The 26,547-nt window shown below is 44.0% G+C and overlaps 1 protein-coding gene across 2 annotated transcripts in view; it reads left to right on the top strand.

Moving 5' to 3' along the window:
• LOC123765528 (uncharacterized) overlaps nucleotides 1-26,547 on the top strand; it is a 147,648-nt gene that overhangs the window by 93,483 nt on the left and 27,618 nt on the right. For both annotated transcript variants that reach the window (XM_069333866.1, XM_045754182.2), the window contains exons 3-4: nucleotides 10,781-10,916; nucleotides 17,527-17,609. In XM_069333866.1, the coding sequence (XP_069189967.1) occupies nucleotides 10,781-10,916; nucleotides 17,527-17,609 (219 nt within the window). The remainder of the gene's footprint in view (nucleotides 1-10,780; nucleotides 10,917-17,526; nucleotides 17,610-26,547) is intronic.

Here is a 26,547-nt window from a genome sequence, read left to right as displayed (position 1 = left end):
CAAGGAGACTCCGGTGAATCCAGGGAGTCGGAGGGGCTGAGTATTTGGGCCCTTTGAGCCCCTAGCAGCCGAGTGTTAGCAGAGCCCCGGACCGCCCACCCCCACGTGACAATATATATATATATATATATATATATATATATATATATATATATATATATATATATATATATATATATATATATGTATATATATATATATATAATGTGTGTGTGTGTTAAATATGACCGAAAAAGTAAGATTAATAATTCTAACACGAATTTTCTCAATATTTCTTGTTTCTTTTCACTGTCGATGGTAATGGAAAAATCAATTCTCCAAAATTCATTTTTATTTCTATTCTGACGCGATGCCTGAACGCGTTTCGAAATATATTTTTACATTTTCAAAGACTTTAGTTTACACACACAACTGTAACCTGTAAACACGCAAAATACATCCATACTTATACTCGCATTTGAGTGAGTTGATATGATACAAAGTTTTAGGTGAAGTGATTAACGTCTACGCAAGACAGAACACAAACCAATGGGTATAAAAACATATGAATTGAAGTAATTGCAGAAGGCCTATTGGCCCATAGCATCACCACTTCCTCTTGATGTTTCTATATTGGTTCGGAGTCTTGAAGTGGATAGAATAAAGTTGTGCATTCACACTGAGTCACCAAGAATTCTATTGAGGGACAGGTGACCGCAAGGGGCAGTCGGAAAGCAAGACACATGCTCGTCCTGGAAGTCAGGACATTCAAGAAGGACATGCACGACCGTAAGAGGGACAATGCAACTAGGACAATAAGGAGCAGGGCGGCGCTCCATCAAGTGACCATGGGTTAAGCGAGTATGGCCAATACGCAACCTCGCCAGAGCTGTTTCCCATCGCCGGTTACGGTGGTAGGAGGACGGCCACGAGGAAACACAACATTTAAGAGTACGTAGTTTGTTACCAGTAACAGACGACCAAGAAGCCTGCCAACGGGTAAGGACGGAGGAATGGGTAACCGGGTAAAAGTCGGAATATGGAATACCTTTACGAGAGACGGGACAAGAGCGGACAGCTTCCTTGGCGGCAACATCCGCACGCTCATTTAATGACACACCAATATGGCTGGGAACCCAACAAAACTCAACTGACTTAAATTTATTGTGAACAAGAAACAGCCAATGCTGGATCTCGACAACTACTGGATGAACCGGATTAAAGGACCCGAGAGCCATGAGGGCACTACGAGAGTCAACAACAACTACAAAGGAAGACTGACAACGAGAAAGCAGAAGACGAAGAGCATAGAGAATAGCATAAAGCTCCGCTGTAAAGATGCTAGTGTCCGGAGGTAAGCGACACATATAAGTGCGATCAGGAAAAACAACAGAGTAGCCAACACCATCCGCAGACTTAGACCCATCGGTGAAGACAGAAACGGAGTGGGATTGAGAAGAAAAGTGCTCAAGGAAAAGGCGTTTTAGAACCGTAGGAGGGGTAAAAGCTTTAGTGATACGGGTCAAGGGAGTACAAAACCGCGGAAGAGGGACTCTCCATGGGGGCAAAGAAGGAAAAACAGGAGGAGAAACATTAGAAATATGAACGGAAAGAGAATCCTGTAGGCGAGATAACCGGACAGAAAGAGGGAGGTAGTGAAGAGGAACAGGAACCGCAGGAGGGGTAAAAGTTAAAGCACGACAGAGGCGAGAGGAAGGATGTTGTAAGGACCGCGCAAGATAGCGAAGACAGTAGCGATCATGGCGGTCTTGGAGAGACAGGAAGCCAGTGTCAACATACAAGCTAAGGACGGGAGTCGAACGAAAGGCACCAGAACTGAGGCACAACCCAATATGGTGCAAAGCATCAAGACGGCGAAGAGTAGAAGGAGAAGCAGACGAGTAAGCAGGGCAACCATAATCGAGCTTAGACAGGACGAGAGAGGAATGTAAAGCAAGGAGAGTGCGCCTATCTGCCCCCCAAGAAGTATGGGACAAGACCCGAAGAAGGGTAAAAGCCTTAGAGCACTCAACACGGAGGTAAGAGATATGGGGAGACTAAGACAAACGAGTGTCAAGGAATAACCCCAAAAGCTTCGCGGAATCTTTGTACTCAAGGGGATGACCATAAAGTGACAAAGAGGGACGAAGAACAACCCGTTTCCGCGTAAAAGTCATGGCACAAGTCTTAGAAGAAGAGAACTTGAAGCCATGATCGGTGGCCCAAGACGACACGGCATCAATTGCAAGTTGAAGCCGGCGCTGAAGGAGAGGCGAATCATCACCCTGACAGCAAAGGGTAAGATCATTGACATAGAGAGCAGAGAAGGCACCTGAAGGAAGAGAGGAAAGAAGACCATTGAGGGCAACCAGAAAAAGAGTAGTGCTCAGAACACAACTCTGGGGTACACCTGCATATTGCTGAAAAGAGGCAGAGAGAGCAGTACCAAGGCGCACCCGAAAGGAACGACGAGAGAGGAAGCTGCGGAGAAAGAGAGGGAGATGACCACGGAGGCCAAAAGAATGAAGTTGAGATAGAATATGATAACGCCAAGTGGTGTCATAAGCCTTTTCCAGGTCAAAAAGGACGGCAACAACGGAGGTCTTCGCAGCAAAAGCAGTAGGAATATAGACTTCCAAGTTCACCAGGACATCTGTTGTGCTGCGGCACTTGCGGAAACCAAATTGAGAAGGGGAGAGGAGGTGATGGTGTTCCAGGAACCACATCAGATGATGGTTAACCATACATTCAAAGAGTTTGCAGACACAACTTGTGAGGGCAATAGGGCGAAAGTCCTTAGGGGAAGTACCCAGAGACCCCGGTTTGCGAACAGGGAGGACAACGGCATCGAGCCAGTCCTCAGGGACTGACGACGACTCCCAGATCCGATTATACAGACTCAGTAAATACTGAGACGTGCACGGAGGGAGATGGCGAAGCATCTCATAATGAATACCATTGGAGCCCGCCGCCGTAGAATCGCAGAGGGCCAGGGCAGAACGAAGTTCAGAGAGAGAAAAGGGATCATTATAGGGAAGCTGAAGACGAGTGCAGAAATCTAAAGGACGAGACTCAAGGACAGGTTTACGAAGAAGGAAAGATTGGGGAAGATGGAGACCAGAGCTAACAGAAGAACAGTGGGAACCCAGTTCGGAAGCGACCTGCAACGGGTCCGCCACAAGAGTATCATGGAGGTGAAGGACCGGTGAAACATCAGGAACGAACTTACCTGCTATCTTGCAGATACGCTTCCAGATCTGGGGCAGAGGAGTTTCGGACGTAATTGTTGAGACATAAGATGCCCAACATTCACGTTTAGCCGTACGGATGGCCCTACGGGCCACCGCACACACCGAATTAAAAGAAAAGAATCGGCCGTCTACCGACGGCGGTGCTTCTTCCAGGCTCCACGCTTACAGCGGACAGCCCGAGCACAATCCGCATTCCACCAGGGAACGCACTTCCGCGGTCCCCGAGAGGAAGAGCAAGGAATAGAGCGGAGGGCAGCGGTGAAGACAGTGTCATGAAAAAGGAGGAGAGCGCGTGGGAGAGGCAGAAGGGAGAGGTCAGAGAGAGCAGCACTGAGGGTAAATAGGTTCCAGTCCGCTGTAGCAAACTGCCACCTAGGAAAAGAGAGGGAAGGGTGAAACGAGAAAAAGGAAACAAGGATAGGGAAATGATCACTGCCATGGAGGTCACCAAGAACCTGCCACGTGAAATCTAAGTAAAGAGAAGAAGAGCAGAGAGAAAGATCCAGACAGGAAAGAGTGCGAGTCCGAGAGTCCAAATGAGTGGGCTCAAAAGAATTCAGAAGAGACAGGGAAGAAGAGAGGAGAAACGGCTCAAGAAGGCGACCCTGGGTATTCGTCAGAACGTCACCCCAAAGAGAATGACGACAATTGAAGTCCCCCAGCAGGAGCACAGGCTCTGGCAAGGAGTTCAAGAAGTGTTTCAAATCAGGAAGAGAAAGCGGGACACTCAGGGGTAGATAAATGGAACAAACTGTGTACCATTTCCCCACAAAGATACGAGCAGTAGAACAATGGAGAGGCAAAGGAAAAAGTAAAGGAGCAAAGGGAACATCAGCACAAATCAAGAGAGTAGAAGATTTAGGAGCCCCAGCAACAGCTGGGAGGGGGGAGAGAGAAAGGAATAGCCACGAAAACGACCAGGACGAGCACCAAGCATCGGCTCCTGGAGACAGACACAAAGGGGCGAAAACCGCGAAATCAGAAGTTGGAGTTCGAGGAAATTGGCATAATAACCTCGAACGTTCCATTGAAGAATAGACATCGACGAGAAGGGAAAGGACAACAACAGAGAACAAGGAAGAAACAAAGGCGAAAGAGCAACACAGCACGTTAAAAAATATCAGGGTCAGGATCAGGGTCAGCAAAGTCAGGGTTAGGGGGCATGGGTAAACTGAGCAAAGACGGAGGGAAGGAAGTGGGAGAACAAACCAAAGGTGGGCGGGCGGGGTCCAGAGGAGGAGGAAGAGGAGGAGACAACGGAGAGGAGCAGTCAAGGACAGCAGCAAGAAGAGGGGGGAGTAGAAAGAGGGCAGCGCACCTCAGCAAGAGCAGCAACCGAAAGGGAAGCAGGGGCCAAAGAAACCTCCATAGCAGGAACAGGGGGTGCAATCGCTGAAATGGGAGGGGAAGGAGCAACAGAGCCAGAAGTAGGGAGCTGAGGAAGAAAGCGAAGCCTTCTTACTCGCCGGGGAGGAGGAAGGAGAGGAGCCAGGCTTACGCTTCTGACTTAAAGAGACCGGTGTCCCAGCAACTACTTACCGGGCAACAGATTCCAGTGTCTCAACAGGAGAAGCTGAACGAGAGCACACACGACGGCCGTTAGGAGAGCGATGGACATCCGCCTGCACCGACAGGCGGCAGGGAGAGCCGATAGATGGAGGAAGAGGATGGGAAGGAAGATCGGAGGGAGAGGAGGAAGAAGACACAGGAGACATGGCAGACCGGGTAGAAAGAAAGGGAACCCCAGACAGAGGACCAGGAGGGGGACCCCTCAGGACAGAACGCAAAGGAACAGAGGAGGGGGCAGTGGGCGTATCAAGATCCAAGGCCCGGAAACTGTTGTGAGTCTGAGGAAGGAGGGAAGGACGAGGAGAGGAAGAACGCAACATGCGAGCATAAGAGACGTTAGCATAAGGCGGGAGCTGGCGAACCTGGCGCCTCGCCTCAGGAAAAGATAAACGCTCCCGGTGTGTCAAGTTGAGGATGGCTGCCTCAAGCTTGTAATGGATACAGGCACGGGAGAAGGTAGGATGGGCCTCACCGCAGTTGAGGTAGCGAGCTTGGGGAGAAGTGCACTCTGACTTAGAGTAACCTTCACCCCCACACAAAGGACAGAGAGAGACAGTCCCAGAGCAGCGGAGGGCACCATGCCCAAACCTGCAGCACTTGTTACAAAGTCGAGGAGAAGGAATATACTCCTGGACAGAGCACCTAGCACCAGGAAGAATGACAGAGGATGGAAGGGTCCTACCATCAAAGGTGATCTTCACAACACGAAGGGGTTGACGGCGACGACCACGAGGGGGACGAGTAAACGAGTCAACCTGGAGGACAGAATGGCCTTCTGCAACAAGGATATGCCGAATATCATCGTGGCAATCCTGCAGATTCCGAACACCAGTTGCAAAATGGGGTAGGAGGAGAATAGTGCCAACACTGGCATTCATCCGAACGTTCTTGGAAGCCCGAACAGGGATCTCGCCAAGGCAAGATAAGGCAGCCAAGCGGGAAGCTGCATCCTGAGAAAGAGCAGCAACGACACGTGTACCGAGACGAGTGGGGTTGAAGGTAGCAGACGCATCCATGGAATCTACAAGATGCCGATGGAGAGAGAAATCGTCAGGAGGCGCAGAATCAAGAGGGAGGAGATCAAAGTATTTGGCCCATGAAGCGGGACCAAACAAGGCCTGATACGCATCAGTAAGGGAAGGAATCGAGCGAGTGCGGCCGGGGCGCGAACGGCGTTGAGAACCCCCAGAGAGAGAGAGGTCAAAAGGCGCAGTAGTCACAACAAGAGACTTAGCCGCACCAGGGGACGAAGTGGTCACCACTGGGGGCTGGAGGCTCAACCCAACCACAGAGGAGGGAGGGGAGCTGGGGAAAGAAGTCAGGATGGTCAAAGGAGGAGCAAGGTCGGGGCCCAATGCAGCGGAGGCTACAGAGCCCGGTCTTCCAAGACAGGCCGACTCAGGGGCTTGGTCGCCCACCCCACAAGCCCGAGAGGGTACATCAGAAACATTTAACGACATAGGTACGAAGAATGATAAATTTATCCACGAATATGCCCCCATACCCACCATGGAGCCACAATTAGAGGCAGGACACCCAACAGGAAGCTATCGCCGATCACGCCGGGGCACCCCTAAGGGAGCGTCATGAGTATACACCCCACAAACACCACCTTAAGAACCGTCAGTCCGTCAAGATCGGGTTCAGCGACGAAAGGGGGATTGACAATAAAAGGTTCCCCTCGCTCGAGACGTTGGGTACAACAGTTCTATGGGTGCAAGAGTATGCCTCCTCAAGCACCTGGGCATCAAAATAGAAAAAGTCCAAGGAAATAATGAAAAACATGCAAAAGGTCGGCAGGAAACGACAAGCAGATAGGAAAAGAGGGGGGAGAAAAACGAAACATAATGAAAAGGAAAAGCGATCCGGCACAATTAGAGAAGACAGCAGCAGGAGTGCAAGGCCAGAAAAGGACAGAGGACTGTCCCACGGAGCATCACACTCCGGCAGCAGTCCACGAAGCCCCCTCACGACGCCAATGGGCCGGATGGGGAGAGGGTCGTCCTCCCCAAAATCCCCCACTCCTGTCCCCTTGTCCTCCTCAACATTTCCCACTCCCTCGTTCGATGCATTCCCAAACGATCTGATGATCCATCAGAAAATTAAGAACATCAAATGATCTGATGTTCACTGAAATATAAGAAAAACAAAAAAATGAAATGAAAAACAATGAAAAAATACGAAAATAAACTATACTCAGGAAATGAACGGTATGGTAAACATCACAGCTGAATTTCAACGCAATGTCACACAAAATAAATTAAATAAAAATGAAAATAAATCGAAATTTATGAAAATTAAATTTATCAATGCAATCGGAAACATTGAAATGGAATCGTAACATATTTAGTATAGCATGAGATGCTATTACGTGCAACAGATGCTGTTTTTTAAAAAAAAAAAACATATTTTTACATGTGACAGGTGTGGCATCTATATAGTCGGTATATAAAAACACGCGTGTATTCGAATGGAACGTTGAATCAAAATTTCAAAGCAATCGATGAAGAACTTTCGGAGATTTCAGTATGTGTTGCTCTTATGTCCAACATGTGGCGCTGTTTAAAAAAAAAAACTATTTTTCCTGTCGCAGATGTGGCATGCGTATAGGAGGTATATAAAAGCACGCGCCAATTCGAATGCAAGGTTGTGTCAAAATTTCAAAGCAATCAGTAAAGAGGTTTCAAAGATTTCCCTCCCATGAAAAACACATGAAAAAATACAGTTTTTCAAAAAGAGCATGTTTTCCCCCCATCACAGACGTAACATCTATATAATAAACCCGCTCGGATGCGAATGGAACGCTGTGTGAAAATAGTAAAGCAATCGGTGAAGAACTTCCTGAGATTAGCGATTTTGAACAATCGAACATTTACATTTTTATTTATATAGATATATATATATATTCTAGCAGTAGCCGGCCACGTATTGGCCGGGTACTGCTAGTATAAATTCGTGTCCCCTGGAACCTTCCCTGTCCCCCAGTCCCCCCCTACAATTTCCCCCTCACCCGTCTCCTCGGCGTCCCAACCATTCTCTACTCACCCATCCCCTCTTCCTTCCTACCATGCATCACTCCCCTGTCCCTTTGTCCTCCACACCATTCTCCATTCCCCGATCCCCTCGTCCCCACCATCCCAAACTCCCCCATCCCCTCGTCCTTCCCCACCATTACCCCCTCCTTTGTCCCCTCGTTATCCCCACCAACTCTCACTTCCGTCCCCTCGTCCTCCCCACCATTCCCCACTCCCTCATCCGATGCCTTCCCAAATGGTCTGATGTTCCCATCAGAAAATTAGGAACATCAAGTGATCTGATGTGCCCATTACTGAAATATAAGAAAAAGTTAAAAAATGAAATGAAAATATGAAAAAGTAAACAAATAAACTATACTCACGAAATGGATGGCATGGTAAACAACACAGGTCAGTTCCAACACAATTCACACAAAATAATTAAATCAAAATGTAAATAAATCAAAATCAATGAAAATTCAATTTATCAATGCAATCAGAAACATTGAAATGGAATTGTAACCTATTTAGAATAGCATGTGTGTTCCTCATACATGCAACAGATGGTCATGTTTTTCAAGAAATGCATAGTTTTACCAGTAGCAGGTTTGGCATCTATACTTGCACTTACGAAACGAACGGTATGGTAAACAACACAGCTCAATTCCAACACAATGTCACACAAAATAATTTAATAAAAAATAAAATAAATCGAAATCTATGAAAATAAAATTTATCAATGCAATCGGTAACATTCAAATGGAATTCGTGACATATATAGTATAGCGTGCATGTTGCTATTATGTACAACAGATGGCACTGCTTTTCACAAACGCATGTTTTTACCTGTCACAAAGGTGGCATTTATATAGTAGGTATGTAAAAAGACGCGCATATTCGAAAGGAACGTTGTGTCAGAATTTCTAAGCAATTGGTGAGGAACTTCAGGAGATTACAGCGTGTGTTGCTCTTACATCCAACAGATGGCGATGTTTTTCAAAAAAAGCATGTTTTCTCCGGTCACAGGAGAAAGCATGTATATAGCAGATATATAAAAACACGCGCCTATTCGAATGCAACGTCGTGTCAAAATTTCAAAGCAATCGGTAAAGAGGTTTCGAAGATTTCTTTCACATGAAAAACACAGTTAAAAAAAAAAAACATGTTTTTTTCCTTCACAGACGTGACATCATTATAATATGTATATAAAAACCTGCTCGAAGCGAATGGAACATTGTGTGAAAATTTCAAAGCTGATTTCAAAAATTTCCATTTTTATTTATATAGATTATATATATATATATATATATATATATATATATATATATATATATATATATATGTATATATATATATATATATATATATATATATATATATATATGTGTGTGTGTGTGTGTGTATATCACGAAAATAAACACGTGATTAAGAATGTGACAATGTCAGACCACAGAGGAAAATGAAACAGGAATTTCCTTAAGTACTTTCGTATATTAAATACATCTTCAGAAGGAATCATACATATATATATATATATATATATATATATATATATATATATATATATATATATATATATATATATATATATATATATGTCGTACCTAGTAGCCAGAACGCACTTCTCAGCCTACTATTCAAGGCCCGATTTGCCTAATAAGCCACGTTTTCATGAATTAATTGTTTTTCGATTACCTAACCTACCTAACCTAACCTAACCTAACATTTTCGGCTACCTAACCTAACCTAACCTAACATTTTCGGCTACCTAACCTAACCTAACCTATGAAGATAGGTTAGGTTAGGTTAGGTTAGGTAGGGTTGGTTAGGTTCGGTCATATATCTACGTTAATTTTAACTCCAATAAAAAAAATTGACCTCATACATAATGAAATTGGTAGCTTTATCATTTCATAAGAAAAAAATTAGAGAAAATATATTAATTCAGGAAAACTTGGCTTATTAGGCAAATCGGGCCTTGCATAATAGGCTGAGAAGTGCGTTCTGGCTACTAGGTACGACATATATATATATATATATATATATATATATATATATATATATATATATATATATATATATATATATATATATATATATATATATATTGTGACGATAATCTCTTTCAAGAGAGATTGAGCCTGCTCTTCCCTACATCATTCACGTCATGTTACAAGTACAAGATACTATATTGAAGATACGTCCACCAGTATCGCTAAACGTTTTGCCCAGGAAGCAAAGCGTACCTTGCACCACCCGACTCGCCGGCTCCTCCGCCCGCCTTCAATGAGCAAACTACCCATTCTCCGCCTGCCTGCTCCTGATTGGCTGGTGTATCGCCGACCGCACCTGCCCCTGCACTCACGCCCCCCCTACCTGAGTCGACGTCAGGGCCAGCACACGCCGTACTCCTCAGAATATCTCTGTGCTCTTAGAAGTTGACATCTCTCTCTTGTAGACTAAGCCCTGGCTGTCATGTACTAAGGGAGGTGGCAGCTTAAGCCAGTATTCTCAGCACCTGCTTATTATCATTATTGTCTTGCACTTCATTTTATTTTAGAGTAATGTTACATTCATTAATTATTCATGTTGTTTTGTTTGTTGACTTGTTTTGAATTTTACGTAAGCCAAGGGATTGTCTTTGTTCATATCTTGTTTTCTAAAGTAATTAAAATTTCGTTGTTTATATTTTGTGCTTTGTGTGTCTTCTCATTACCTTACCACAGACAAACAGGCAAGCAGTGTCTTTTTTTTTCTGTAAATGTGACAAGGCATTGCCACCTGCCATTGGAGGACTGCCGAACATCAACACTCCAACACTTTACCGTCAAAATATATATGTATGTACCTAATAAAGTATGTAGCAGTCTGCATACACAATCTCACATTCTGGGAAATAATGGTGGAGCAAAGCGCCAGTAACTAGCAAGACAGTAAGCTCTTGTTAATGACTCAATTCTCTTTCAGATCGGTGCTGTCATCAACGGCCTGAGCTCCATAAGCGTCCTGACTGGTGGATCTCTGGAACAATTGGTAAAGCAAAAGTGTACTGACGAGTCTTTAGATGTTAACACCGAGTGTGAAGAGACACTGGGGAATATAAGTATGTATCTCAGTTATTGGACACTCGTTTCGTGAGCAATATCGACTATGATTTATCATTCCAATTTTTGTTTATCAGAGTAGTGTTTCTGAATACTAAATGCTTGATAGGCATCATGCCTCAGTTAACAAGTATATCTGTTATGTGTCATAATATATTCCATGGTATCTACCAAGATATGTTATAACAATTGTGTCGGAGGACAGGGAGCTTGCTTATATATATATATATATATATATATATATATATATATATATATATATATATATATATATATATATAGATGTCGTACCTAGTAGCCAGAACGCACTTCTCAGCCTACTATGCAAGGCCCGATTTGCCTAATAAACCAAGTTTTCATGAATTAATTGTTTTTCGACTACCTAACCTACCTAACCTAACCTAACCTATCTTTTTCGGCTTCCTAACCTAACCTAACCTAACCTATAAAGATAGATTAGGTTAGGTTAGGTAGGGTTGGTTAGGTTCGGTCATATATCTACGTTAATTTTAACTCCAGTAACAAAAATTTACCTCATACATAATGAAATGGGTAGCTTTATCATTTCATAAGAAAAAAATTAGAGAAAATATATTAATTCAGGAAAACTTGGCTTATTAGGCCAATCGGGCCTTGCATAGTAGGCCGAGTACTGCGGTCTGGCTACTAGGTACAACATATATATATATATATATATATATATATATATATATATATATATATATATATATATATATATATATATATATATATATATATATATATGTCGTACCTAGTAGCCAGAACTCACTTCTCAGCCTACTATGCAAGGCCCGATTTGCCTAATAAGACAAGTTTTACTAAATTAATATATTTTCTCTAATTTTTTTCTTATGAAATGATAAAGCTACCCATTTCATTATGTATGAGGTCAATTTTTTTTTATTGGAGTTCAAATTAACGTAGATATATGACCGAACCTAACCAACCCTACCTAACCTAACCTAACCAATCTTTATAGGTTAGGTTAAGTTAGGTAGCCGAAAACGTTAGGTTAGGTTAGGTTAGGTAGGTTAGGTTGGCGAAAAAACATTAATTCATGAAAACTAGGCTTATTAGGCAAATCGGGCCTTGCATAGTAGGCTGAGAAGTGAGTTCTGGCTACTAGGTACGACATATATATATATATATATATATATATATATATATATATATATATATATATATATATATATATATATATATATAAGATAACCTCACAATAACCCTTAAGATAACCTCAAGATAACCTCAATTCAAACTCTGAACTCGGTATTATAGTAAACATCAACCAAGTAATGCAAAAAAAAAAAAACTAACAAAAAATCACAAAACTCTGAGCCTCTATAATACCCAATGTCCAATGCTAACTAAATAAGTCACACCTAAAAAATTAAACAAAATATGGCTTACTAAAGGTATACTTAAATCTATATAAAAAAATAGATCGTGAGAAGAAGTATGGCTTTGTTGCTATTGACTCTGCCCTTTCACCTGACATAAGCTTAACCCCCTTTTTTCTCTTTCTTTTCCTTTCTATCTCCTCTTATTCTTACACCCATTCCATCCATTCTCATTTTTTCTTCTTATTCTTACCTTTCTCCTGTTCCTTCCTCCTCACCTCTCTCTTGCCTTAGTGATGCCCTTGTCTCCCTTTCTCCCATCGCAATTGACTTGATAATGGTGAAGGACGGACAGAAATGTCGTCGTCTCTTCATCTTTTGGTATGTGATTTGGTCAACATTTCTTCAGCCACGTTATTGTGACTCATCATCTGCACAAGAAGTTTAGGTTATTGTTCATCTCCAAAGAAGGAGATACCCATCAATGCTATCCAAAAAATGCAGCTCTTGATACAAATGGGTACTCTATTGGATTATTTGTTAACCTACGTTAGGCTTTTGTCACTGTTAACCACAATAACCTTATTGTTCTTAAATTACAACACTATGGAATCAGAGGTTACTCCCTCCAATACCTTCAATCTTACCTAGTGACAGGCTCCTGTATGTCTCTGTAAATAATTCCAATTCTCCCACCCTACCAATCAACATTGGTGTTCCATTGGGTAGTATACTTGGCCCTCTTCTCTTTATCATCTATTTTATTGACCTTACAAGTGCCTTTTAACACCTCAAGCCAATTTCATTTGCTCATGACACAACCTTCATTTTCTCCAGTCTTAGCCCTCTTATTCTGAATGACCCAGTGAATACTGAACTAAATAAAGTCCATCTTTGGCTAACTGCTAACAAACTCACCCTTAACAATGACAAAACAATATATTTTGTCTGGTAATAAATCCTCTAATAAAAGTAATCTAAGAATTACCAATATCCAAATTAGTAACAAAGTAGATGGTAATATCCTTGGTGTTCTTATCGATAACAAACAGTTTCCAGGCCACATTCAAAATATAGATAAAAAAGTTTCTGAAACAGCTGGCCTTCTATCTAATATTTCTAAAGATAGTAAGATTTGCCCGAAAGGCTGTCAGTATTAGTAGCTTTAGGCATAGTATAAACAATACTAACTTTGTCTAGAACTCCAATATTCTGGTTATAACTCAATATATTTATATGTACTTTTACTTAAATAAACTATGTATTTATGTATTTATTTATTTATAAAATCATAATTATATATTATGTACTTCGCCCTGCCCTGGTAACGATCTATTACTCTTTTATCTATCCTTATCTCAATTATGGCATTTGTGCTTGGAGTTCTACTATCCAAAATCATCTACGTCCTCTAAATACTCAACACACATATTTGGTAATAACAAACTCTGGTCCCAGGTAGCATTCAGCCCCCTACTTAAATATTTGAGCATGTTGAATATTGTTACTGAACATCCTCTCAAGTATATTCTATATATATAAAACTCTGAACTGTAATGCTAATTCTGATCTTAAACGCTACCTAGAGAGTTGTAACAGAACCGATGGACACCACACCAGAAACAAAAATATTTTGATACTCCAAGAGTGCGTGTTAACCAAAGTAGAAATGTTCTGCAAATCAGGGGTTCCAAGATGTGGAATGACCTTTCCAATCATGTGAAAGATTGTCCCTCTCCCAACCAGTTTAAGAAAAAACTAAGTCCTACCTAGTCAACTCCATGTAACCTACCTTACCGCCTAAATCTCAGCCTATGTTTTGCCATTTTCAAACATTAATGCTTAATGATTAATGATTCACCACCTTCACCACCTTCCCTACCCTTCACCACCTTCCCTCTCCGTCACCACCTTCCCTACCCTTCACCACCTTCCCTCTCCGTCACCACCTTCCCTCTCCGTCACCACCTTCCCTCTCCTTCACCACCTTCCCTCTCCTTCACTACCTTCCCTCTCCTTCACCACCTTCCCTCTCCTTCACTACCTTCCCTCTCCTTCACCACCTTCCCTCTCCTTCACCACCTTCCCTCTCCTTCACCACCTTCCCTCTCCTTCACCACCTTCCCTCTCCTTCACCACCTTCCCTACCCTTCACCACCTTCCCTCTCCTTCACCACCTTCCCTCTCCTTCACCACCTTCCCTCTCCTTCACTACCTTCCCTCTCCTTCACCACCTTCCCTACCCTTCACCACCTTCCCTCTTCTTCACCACCTTCCCTCACCTTCACCACCTTCCCTACCCATCACCACCTTCCCTCTCCCTCACCACCTTCCCTCTCCTTCACCACCTTCCCTCTCCTTCACTACCTTCCCTACTCTTCACCACCTTCCCTCTCCTTCACCACCTTCCCTACCCTTCACCACCTTCCCTCTCCTTCACCACCTTCCCTCTCCTTCACCACCTTCCCTCTCCTTCACCACCTTCCCTACCCTTCACCACCTTCCCTCTCCTTCACTTCCTTCCCTACCCTTCACCACCTTCCCTCTCCTTCACCACCTTCCCTCTCCTTCACCACCTTCCCTCTCCTTCACCACCTTCCCTCTCCTTCCCTCTCCGTCACCACCTTCCCTCTCCTTCACCACCTTCCCTCTCCTTCACTACCTGCCCTACCCTTCACCACCTTCCCTCTTCTTCACCACCTTCCCTCTCCTTCACTACCTTCCCTGCCCTTCACTACCTTCCCTTTCCTTCACTACCTTCCCTCTCCTTCACTACCTTCCCTACCCTTCACCACCTTCCCTCTCCTTCACCACCTTCCCTCTCCTTCACTACCTTCCCTCTCCTTCACTACCTTCCCTCTCCTTCACTACCTTCCCTACCCTTCACCACCTTCCCTCTCCTTCACCACCTTCCCTCTCCTTCACCACCTTCCCTCTCCGTCACCACCTTCCCTACCCTTCACCACCTTCCCTCTTCTTCACCACCTTCCCTCACCTTCACCACCTTCTCTACCCATCACCACCTTCCCTATCCTTCACCACCTTTGACCCTTCACCACCTTCCCTCTCCTTCACTACCTTCCCTACCCTTGACCACCTTCCCTCTCTTTCACCACCTTCCCTCTCCTTCACCACCTTCCCTCTCCTTCACCACCTTCCCTCTCCTTCACCACCTTCCCTCTCCTTCACCACCTTGCCTCTCCTTCACCACCTTCCCTCTCCTTCACCACCTTCCCTCTCCTTCACCACCTTCCCTACCCTTCACCACCTTCCCTCTCCTTCACTACCTTCCCTACCCTTCACCACCTTCCCTCTCCTTCACCACCTTCCCTCTCCTTCTCCACCTTCCCTCTCCTTCACCGCCTTCCCTCTCCTTCACCACCTTCCCTCTCCTTCCCTCTCCGTCACCACCTTCCCTCTCCTTCACCACCTTCCCTCTCCTTCACCACCTTCCCTCTCCTTCACCACCTTCCCTCTCCTTCACCACCTTCCCTCTCCTTCACTACCTTCCCTACCCTTCACTACCTTCCCTCTCCTTCACTACCTTCCCTCTCCTTCACTACCTTCCCTACCCTTCACCACCTTTAACCCTTCACCACCTTCCCTCTCCTTCACCACCTTCCCTCTCCTTCACCACCTTCCCTCTCCTTCACCACCTTCCCTACCCTTCACCACCTTCCCTCTCCTTCACCACCTTCCCTACCCTTCACCACCTTTAACCCTTCACCACCTTCCCTCTCCTTCACCACCTTCCCTACCCTTCACCACCTTCCCTCTCCTTCACCACCTTCCCTCTCCTTCACCACCTTCCCTACCCTTCACCACCTTCCCTCTCCGTCACCACCTTCCCTACCCTTCACCACCTTCCCTCTCCTTCACCACCTTCCCTACCCTTCACCACCTTTAACCCTTCACCACCTTCCCTCTCCTTCACCACCTTCCCTACCCTTCACCACCTTCCCTCTCCTTCACCACCTTCCCTCTCCTTCACCACCTTCCCTACCCTTCACCACCTTCCCTCTCCGTCACCACCTTCCCTCTCCTTCACTACCTTCCCTACCCTTCACTACCTTCCCTCTCCTTCACTACCTTCCCTACCCTTCACTACCTTCCCTCTCCTTCACTACCTTCCCTCTCCTTCACTACCTTCCCTACCCTTCACCACCTTCCCTCTCCTTCACCACCTTCCCTCTCCTTCACCACCTTCCCTCTCCGTCACCACCTTCCCTCTCCTTCACCACCTTCCCTCTCCTTCACCACCTTCCCTCTCCTTCACCACCTTCCCTCTTCTTCACCACCTTCCCTCTCCTTTACTACCTTCCCTACCCTTCACTACCTTCCCTCTCCTTCACTACCTTCCCTACCCTTCACTACCTTCCCTCTCCTTCACTACCTTCCCTCTCCTTCACTACCTTCCCTACCCTTCACCACCTTCCCTCTCCTTCACCACCTTCCGTCTCCTTCACCACCTTCCCTACCCTTCACCACCTTTGACCCTTCACCACCTTCCCTCTCCTTCACCACCTTCCCTACCCTTCACCACCTTCCCTCTTCTTCACCACCTTCCCTCACCTTCACCACCTTCCCTACCCATCACTACCTTCCCTACCCTTCACCACCTTTGACCCTTCACCACCTTCACTCTCCTTCACCACCTTCCCTACCCTTCACCACCTTCCCTCTCCTTCACCACCTTCCCTACCCTTCAACACCTTCCCTCTCCTTCACCACCTTCCCTACCCTTCACCACCTTCCCTACCCTTCACCACCTTTGACCCTTCAACACCTTCCATACTCATCCCCACTTTCCATTCATCCGTTTAATCATCGTCAATTAATAAACTTTATGAGAGGAACTATTTGTTCATGTACAAAATAATATGGCACACAATTGAGGTGAGATAAAAAGTCAGGATGGAGCTGGTGTTTTGTCAAATTAGAATTTAGTGTCATTTTCCATTTCATGCAAAAGGGAAGGGAAGGCAGGAGGGGGGGAGGGGAGAAGGGCATTGTGCTTGGCCTCGACACATATATGTGACTATCCCCCTGACCCAGTCACCCTTGCAAACATTAGTGAGGCTAGCCGCCGACATCTGGCCTCATCCTCGCACAGACCATTACCTGACAGATAGACAATCTTCTTTACTGACTTGTGCTATAATGTCATATAATATCAACATTTCTGTTTTGATAAATTACTTACTGATGCTGTTGAAGAAAATTTTATTTATTTTTTGCCTTTTTCTAGTGTATCCCTGCATGATCACCAGCATCGTCTTATGTGTCATTCAAGCCTTGAACAGCAGTCTTCTCATCTACGGCATTTATAAGGTAAGATTTTCTAGTACGTTCTTCTCAGATGATCTGGATCTTCTTTAAATAAATCCATTAAGGTAAGTTTACGGGAAGACTCCCTGAAGCTAACCACATGGGTTGGCTCCTAGTCAATCATGCCCCAGCAAACTCTAAGCACTTACACACAGAAATCACACTAACGTGATGTATCCAATTAACAAATCCACAAGGGCCGTGACGAGGATTCGAATCTGCGTCCGGGAGCATCCCAGACACTGCCAAGATCGACTGAGCTACGACAGGGTTAAAAGAGTTGAAACCTAAGTTCTACTCAACTTACTGGATCCCGCAGCTTCTCCAAGGCACAAACCAGGATTTTACACAACTCCCCCCTGCATTCGAGCTATGTCAATAGGCCGTTCTCCCTCTTCGCCCTTACATCACATTACAACTCAGTCGATTAAAGCAGTGTCTGGGATGCTCCCGGACGCAGGTTCGAATCCTAGTCACGGCCCTTGTGGATTTGTTCTAAGCACTTACTTATCAGAGTAGTGATAAGTGCTTATGACTCTCTCATCAGAGAGTCATAAGCACTTACTGCAGACCAGAGTAAGAACAAGCAAAGGGAGTCTGGGGCCACTACATCAACCCAAGACAAGGGAAAAGAGACCACAAAGATAGAGTGCCCCAAAAACATGCAACTGCCTGGAGAAAGGTTTGTAACACTGTCAACTAGGTCCACACTCGTATAGTCACTTGCCGCCATTACTTAGTTACACTCCCTCGCCACTAGGTGGCAGCCCAGCGCATCAGCCTGCTAAACCAACCCATCCTCAAATCTAGTCCATTCCATCAGCCGTCGACACCAAAGACCCATTCATTAATTTCTACATGCTGGTCATTCAAAATAGGAATTTTCTCAAATTTAAGATAATAATAATAATAATAATAATAATTATTATTTGCAAGAAGGTACAATGGGTTGGTGATATTACATAGGATTGGTATTTTTAAATTCATGCATAGCCACTAACAAGCATAGGGTTTCGATATATATATATATATATATATATATGTCGTACCTAGTAGCCAGAACTCACTTCTCAGCCTACTATGCAAGGCCCAATTTGCCTAATAAGCCAAGTTTTCATGAATTAATTGTTTTTCGACTATCTAACCTACCTAACCTAACCTAACATAACTTTTTCGGCTACCTAACCTAACCTAACCTATAAAGATAGGTTAGGTTAGGTTAGGTAGGGTTGGTTAGGTTCGGTCATATATCTACGTTAATTTTAACTCCAATAAAAAAAAATTGACCTCATACATAATGAAATGGGTAGCTTTATCATTTCATTAGAAAAAAATTAGAGAAAATATATTAATTCATGAAAACTTGGCTTATTAGGCAAATCGGGCCTTGCATAGCAGGCCAAAAAGTGAGTTCTGGCTACTAGGTACGACATATATATATATATATATATATATATATATATATATATATATATATATATATATATATATATATATATATATATATATGGAGAGGGTTAAGGCGTACCTGTTATGCCAGTTGCTGGAAGGCTTCTGTGCTGGCTAGGGTTCGAGTCTCCTGGTGGGAAAGTGTTCTAAAGTTGTATACTTAACTCTCGTGTTTAGGAGAGTTGTGCCTTAAGCAGAGACACTGTGTCTTCCCATATTAACAGGGACTTGATGAAATTAACGTCTAAATGACCCCTCACTTGCTCTGGTGCTCTTGGGAGGTGTTGATCTTTGGGGTATTTAAATACTCCGAAATTACCATCTCTTTTAAGGGTCTGAGCGGTGGTGCAGAGGGTTAAGGCGTACCTGTTATGCCAGTTGCTGGAAGGCTTCTGTGCTGGCTAGGGTTCGAGTCTCCTGGTGGGAAAGTGTTCTAAAGTTGTATACTTAACTCTCGTGTTTAGGAGAGTTGTGCCTTAAGCAGAGACACTGTGTCTTCCCATATTAACAGGGACTTGATGAAATTAACGTCTAAATGACCCCTCACTTGCTCTGGTGCTCTTGGGAGGTGTTGATCTTTGGGGTATTTAAATACTCCGAAATTACCATCTCTTTTAAGGGTCTGAGCGGTGGTGCAGAGGGTTAAGGCGTACCTGTTATGCCAGTTGCTGGAAGGCTTCTGTGCTGGCTAGGGTTCGAGTCTCCTGGTGGGAAAGTGTTCTAAAGATATATATATATATATATATATATATATATATATATATATATATATATATATATATATATATATATACATATATATATATATGTATATATGTATATTTACATATGTATATATATGTAATATTTAGGCATTGGTTAGGTTAGGTTAGGTGGTTACGTTCTGTTGGCGATTATTTGTATTCGTAGTATGTGGGTGAAACATTTACTGCGTTGTAGTTCGAACAAAAAGTCGTTAGCGAAGCACTTGTTCCGGAAGTGTTCGGACGTCATCAGTTGTGAGTTGTGTGTAAACCGTTTTTCTCTCATAAACAGAGGGTTTGGCGGGTGCACGGAATGGACTTTAACCTTTGTTTATGAGGTCGGGCTGGGATACCACACCAAGCCAACCCGTCCTCGACTCAAGTCCATTACATTCAGCGGTCAACCCCACAGACGCATTCATAAATTTTAACATAATGTTCATTCAAAACAGGAATTTTCTCAAGTATAAATTAATATTATAATATATTAGCATATTATGTATATATAGGCATAGGATAGGTTAGGTTAGGTGTTTAGGTTCTGTTGGCGATTATTTGTATTTGTAGTACGTGGGTGAAGCATTTATAGCGTTGTGATTCGAACAAAATTCGTCAGTAAAGCACTTGTTCCGGATATGTTCGAATGTCAGCAGTTGTGAGTCGTGTGTAAACCGCTTTTCATTCATAAACAGGGGGTTTGGCGGGTGGATGGAATCACTTTTGGATCTTTGTTTGGAGGACGGGCTGCACCAAGCACATGCGTTTCAGCTCGCCCTCATAAACAAAGGCCAAAGTTTATTCCATGCACCCGCCAAACTCCGTTTATGAATGAAAAACTGTTTACATACGACTCACAACTCAACCCGTCCTCGACTCAAGTCCATTACATTCAGCGGTCGACCCCACAGACGCATTAATAAATTTTAACATGCTGTTCATTCAAAACGGGAATTTTCTCAAGTATAAATTAATATTATAATATATTAGCATATTGTGTATATATAGGCATAGGATAGGTTAGGTTAGGTGTTTAGGTTCTGTTGGCGATTATTTGTATTTGTAGTACGTGGGTGAAGCATTTACAGCGTTGTGGTTCGAACAAAATTCGTCAGTGAAGCACTTGTTCCGGATATGTTCGAACGTCAGCAGTTGTGAGTCGTGTGTAAACCGCTTTTCATTCATAAACAGGGGGTTTGGTGGGTGCATGGAATCACTTTTGGATCTTAGTTTGGAGGACGGGCTGCACAACTGATGACGTTCGAACACTTCTCAAACAATTGCTTCACTGACGACTTTTGTTCGAACCACAACTCTGTAAGTGCTTCACCCACGTACTACAAATACAAATAATCGCCAACAGAACCTAAGCACCTAACCTTACCTAACCAATGCCTAAATATGCTCAGTTTGCAAATATATAACAATATTCGCGTATATTTGAGAAAATTCCGGTTTTTTAATGAACAGCATGTTAAAATTGATGAATGCGTCTTTGGGGTCGACCGCTGAATGGAATCGATTTGATCTGAGAACGGGTTGGGTATTCGCAACAGCTCGAGCTTCCACGGTCCCTCCTGTTTCGGTTTTTGTTTCATGGGGTAGATTGAGCGTTTGGTGATGCAAACCAGCTCAAAGTTTGCTTCTCTTTCTAGAGATATGTGGGCCTTCTCCTGCAGGCCCACATATCCACTACAGCCCGGTTGGTCCGGCACTTCTTGAAGAAAGCTATCTAGTTTTCTCTTGAGGATGTTCACAGTTATTCCGGCAATATTTCTTATACTCGCTGGGAGGGTGTTGAACAACCGTGGACCTCTGATGTTTATACAGTGTTCCCTGATTGTGCCTATGGCACCCCTGCTCTTCACTGGTTCTATTCTGCATTTTCTTCCAAATCGTTCACTCCAGTATGTTGTTATTTTACTGTGTAGATGTGGGACCTGGCCCTCCAGTATTTTCCACGTGTATATTATTTGATCTCTCTCTCGTCTCATTTTCTAGTGAGTACATTTGGAGACCATTGAGACGATCCCAGTAATTTAGGTCTTGTACCACCAACTGTGTAACTATTTTATTGACTCAGGTGTTCTGGACGACATCCTAACAATTTACCCAAAATTTGCTTGTCCATTTTAAAGAATGAAGAACAATTTTTATTTATATTACTTCTAAGCTGTATCACTTATGAACCCATCCCTGCCCTTGTGTGGCAGTGCACAATAGAAAGTTGTTTTCACGTATCCATACATTAAAACATTGATTGTAACCATGATATATATGTGCTTCAGCCTACAGTTTAGACCTATTGTCTTATGTATGACCCTTTGTCCTGCGTGACAGTGAATACTAGCATTATCCTCACTTTAATAAGACTTATCAAAATCCTCAGATTAGGCAAAATTGTAATTAATTTTGTCAATAAAGATGTTAATAATAATAATAAGTAATTTAGGTGCTTTTTCGCATCTATGTATGCTATATATAAACTCTGTATTCCCTCTATTTCCGCAATCTCTCCTGCTCTAATTGGAGAAGTTAGTACTGAACACAACTCAAGACGGGACATCACAAGTGATTTGAATAGTACAACCATAGTGATGGGATCGCTGGATTTGAAATTTCTCGTAATCCTATAATTTTTCTGGCTGTCGCAATATTTGCTTGGTTATGCTCCCTAAACGTTAGTTCGTCAGACATCATTATTCCCAAATTCTTGACATGTTGCTTTCCTATTCTGGGCAGATATGATTGTGTTTCGTACCCTGTATTATGTTTAAGGTCCTCATTTTTACCGTACCTGAGTACCTGTAATTTATCACTATTAAACATCATGTAATTTTCTGCTGCCCAGTCGAACACGTTATTAATATCTGCTTATAGTTTTTCAATATCTTTAGCAGAGGTAATTTTCATGCTGATTTTTTGTGTCATCTGCAAAGGATAATACGAATCTGTGACTTGAAATTTTGTCTATGTCTGATATGAGAATAAAGAAAAACAGTGGTGTAATAACTGTACTCTGAGGTACAGAGATTTTAACTGCGATTGGACTCGATTTTATTTAGTTCACTGTTACTCTTTGTGTTCTGTTCAACAGAAAATTGAATATGCACCGTCCTACTTTACCAGTTATTCCCATTGACCTGATTTTGTATGCTATCATGCCATGGTCACATTTATCGAATGCCTTTGCGAAGTCCGTGTATACCACATATGTATTGTTTTACTTCTAATGCCAGTGTTTTGTCGTAGTGGCAAATTAGCTGTGAGAGGAATGATCTTGCCGCTTTAAGTCCATGTTGGCCTGGATTGTGGAAGTCATTGGTCTCCATGAAACTGGTGACCTGACTCCTGATCACTCTCTCAAATTCTTTAATTATGTGGGACGTTAATGCAACTGGTCTATAATTCTTTGCTAATGCTTTTCTCCCTCCCTTGTGTAGAGGGACTATGTTTGCTGATTTAAGCGCATCTGGTATCTTCCCCGTGTCCATGCACATCCTCCACGCTATACTGCGTGTCTGTGCTACTGGCACTTTGCATTTCTTTATAAATATTGAATTTCAGGAATCTAGACCCGGAGCGGAATGCATGGGCATGTTGTCAATTTACCTTTCAAAATTTGCTACGCTCCTGTTGATATCAGTTATTTTAACAGGGGTTTGGATATTATGCGTAAAAAAAGTTGTCCGGATCTTTTACTTTCATGCTCTTTATTGGTGGGCTAAACACGTACTCATACTGTTTTTTTTTTAGGATTTCACTAATTTCTTTGTCATCCTATCAGTGTATGAACCTTCACTCGTTCGAATAGATCCAATAGAGGCAGTGGGTTTTGCTTTTGATTTCGCATACGGGAAGAAATATTTTGGGTTTTTCTTTATTTCTTGAATTGCTTTCTGTTCAAGTTGCCATTTCTTCAATCTGATATGAATGCTTCAGTCTCTGCTCGATTTCTTCAGTCTCCTTATTTAAATTATACCTTCTTTGTAGGAAAAGTCGCGTCTGCTTAAGCATTTCCGATATTTTTTTCCTTCTTTTGTAGTGTAGTGTACCTGTCGTCTGCGTTCTCTTTCTACGTTGAACTTCTTTCTGGCTTTCCTCAAAGGAACATGTTTCAGATAGACTTTAAATTCTTCAGAAGTCAATTTTCTTCTGAAGGGTTTGCACTTTGCATTAAGAATTTTACTTATCTGCTGTCGCAATTTGAGCTTGATTCCTTGATTGGCAACCCGTCTAATGGATGCATTTTTGTTTTGATTGTCCCGCTCATTCACTCTTTTTGACGTCTCATCTGTCCCCGACAGCAAAACAAGATGAATTTCATGGGTTCCTCTTGCTGAATCAATACCATTTTCTTGGCTAATATTATATTTGCTTTATATTCATAAACGATAGCTCGTCTGACATCATTATTCCCAACAAGCTGTGTCTTGTGCCCTGTATTCCCTTAAGTTCATCATTTTTACCATATCTAAATATCTAGAATTTATCATTATTAAAATATTATTATTTCTGTTCCCCAAGTGAAGACTTTATTAATATTAGTTTATTGTTTTTCCATGACTTCTACAGAAGTAATTTGTAAGCATAATTTTGTATCGTCTGCAGTAAATAAAACAAAGCAAATACTTGTATTTTTGTTTATATGTGATCTGAGTGACAAATAGAAGGGAACTATCAGGAGAAAGCGCCTAGCCATCACGACTATATAGACAAGGAGGGGGTCAGGATAAGGATTTGGGATGGGACGGCAGAGGGGGGGGAGGGGAGGAAGGCATAGTGCCCAACCACTTGGACGGTTGAGGATTGAACACCGACCTGCATGAAACTAGACCGGCATTCTACTGTCCAGCCCAAGTGCTTAAGACAGCGGTGCAAGGACTGTGCCCTGGGGAACACAGCGGTGCGAGGACTGTGCCCTGGGGAACACAGCGGTGCGAGGACTGTGCCCTGGGGAACACAGCGGTGCGAGGACTGTGCCCTGGGGAACACAGCGGTGCGAGGACTGTGCCCTGGGGAACACAGCGGTGCGAGGACTGTGCCCTGGGGAACACAGCGGTGCGAGGACTGTGCCCTGGGGAACACAGCGGTGCGAGGACTGTGCCCTGGGGAACACAGCGGTGCGAGGACTGTGCCCTGGGGAACACAGTGGTGCGAGGACTGTGCCTTAGGGAACACAGCGGTGCGAGGACTGTGCCCTGGGGAACACAGTGGTGCGAGGACTGTGCCCTGGGGAACACAGTAGTGCGAGGACTGTGCCCTGGGGAACACAGCGGTGCGAGGACTGTGCCCTGGGGAACACAGCGGTGCGAGGGATGTGCCCTGGGGAACACAGCGGTGCGAGGACTGTGCCCTTTGGAACACAGTAGTGCGAGGACTGTGCCTTGGGGAACACAGCGGTGCGAGGACTGTGCCCTGGGGAACACAGTGGTGCGAGGACTGTGCCTTGGGGAACACAGCGGTGCGAGGACTGTGCCCTGGGGAGCACAGCGGTGCGAGGACTGTGCCCTGGGGAACACAGCGGTGCGAGGACTGTGCCCTGGGGAACACAGCGGTGCGAGGGCTGTGTTATGATCTCAGCCTAAAGGAGAAACGAGTCTCCCTCCTTGAGAGTTATTCATCAAGCCTGACCTAACCAGAAGATCTAAGGAATATAGAGGTGATAGCCCATATGTAAAATAGTTGCTTGGATATGTATAACAATTTGAGATTATGGGCAATGAAGAAGAAAACAGATAAATGACTGGCTAGGAGATGTGGACATTTTGCTGGAGGCGTGAGGCTCGCTTCTGGAGGGGCTTTGACCTCACTTGAGTGCCAGACATCGCAGGGGAAAGCCGCGCTCCGTTCGAGCTCCCGTCAGAAGGGAACCCCTAGTGATATATCTCCAAGAGAAGAGAAGTGTGTAGACGTGCCAGCTGTGGAACTGAGCTGGGAACGTTGTGGTCTCAAGTCCAGGTCGAAGAAGAGAGTATCAAGCCGGCCAGAGACATTATTGTGGGCCGTGGAAGCGCCCTGACCAAGCTTGTCAGAGGGAGAAGCGCCCTCGACTGGACGATCTGTGTTAAGCACAATATAAGCCAGTTCATAGTGATTGCTTGTAGTTAGTCGTGTGCCCAGCGACAGCAGCAATGTTTATTTATAAGTTAGACATGTTTTAATAAGGCAGAAAGCCTGAAATAGGAGAGTGAAGAGGGAGGAGCACGGAGCGACGTCCGTCCCCTCTGAGCTCTGACAGACGACTAAGGGAGCCCGGCTCCTGACGGAGGAAGACCCTCCCAGCGAGTGAGGACCGCCGCCAGGCGGGGTGGAGTATGGACCCGCCCAAAACGGGGGAGTCCACTCTCACTGTATGTAGAGGACAGATAGAGGTTTGAGGCAAACATATTGTGTGATTATTTTTGTTTATGTCTTAAAGGGGAAACATTTTATTGGAGTGTCGATGGGTTGCAGGTTTGTCTTTGGGGAAGAAGTTGCTGAGAACTTCGAAGCCAGCCTAGATGAGGTAATTGATGAGACTCCAAGGTAGTGAAGCAGAGGACCTCGAGCTGGGAGGAGAAGCAGTGAAGAGGAGTGTCACATGCTTCTGTAGAGGTGGTGAAGCGCCATAGTTGCTCGAGGAAACTTCATGGTGTAGCAGCCAAGAGAGCTGTGGAGGAACCTAGCAGAAGGGTGAAGCACCGTAGTTGCTCAAGGAAACTTCATGATAGCAGCCTGGAGGAGCTGCAGAGGATCCTGGTAGTGAAGCC

This window comes from Procambarus clarkii, chromosome 30 (assembly GCF_040958095.1).
Source record: "Procambarus clarkii isolate CNS0578487 chromosome 30, FALCON_Pclarkii_2.0, whole genome shotgun sequence".
Taxonomy (NCBI): Eukaryota; Metazoa; Arthropoda; class Malacostraca; order Decapoda; family Cambaridae; genus Procambarus; species Procambarus clarkii.
The sequence above is the reverse complement of the archived record's forward strand: the minus strand, read 5'-3'. Positions and strand labels throughout refer to the sequence as shown.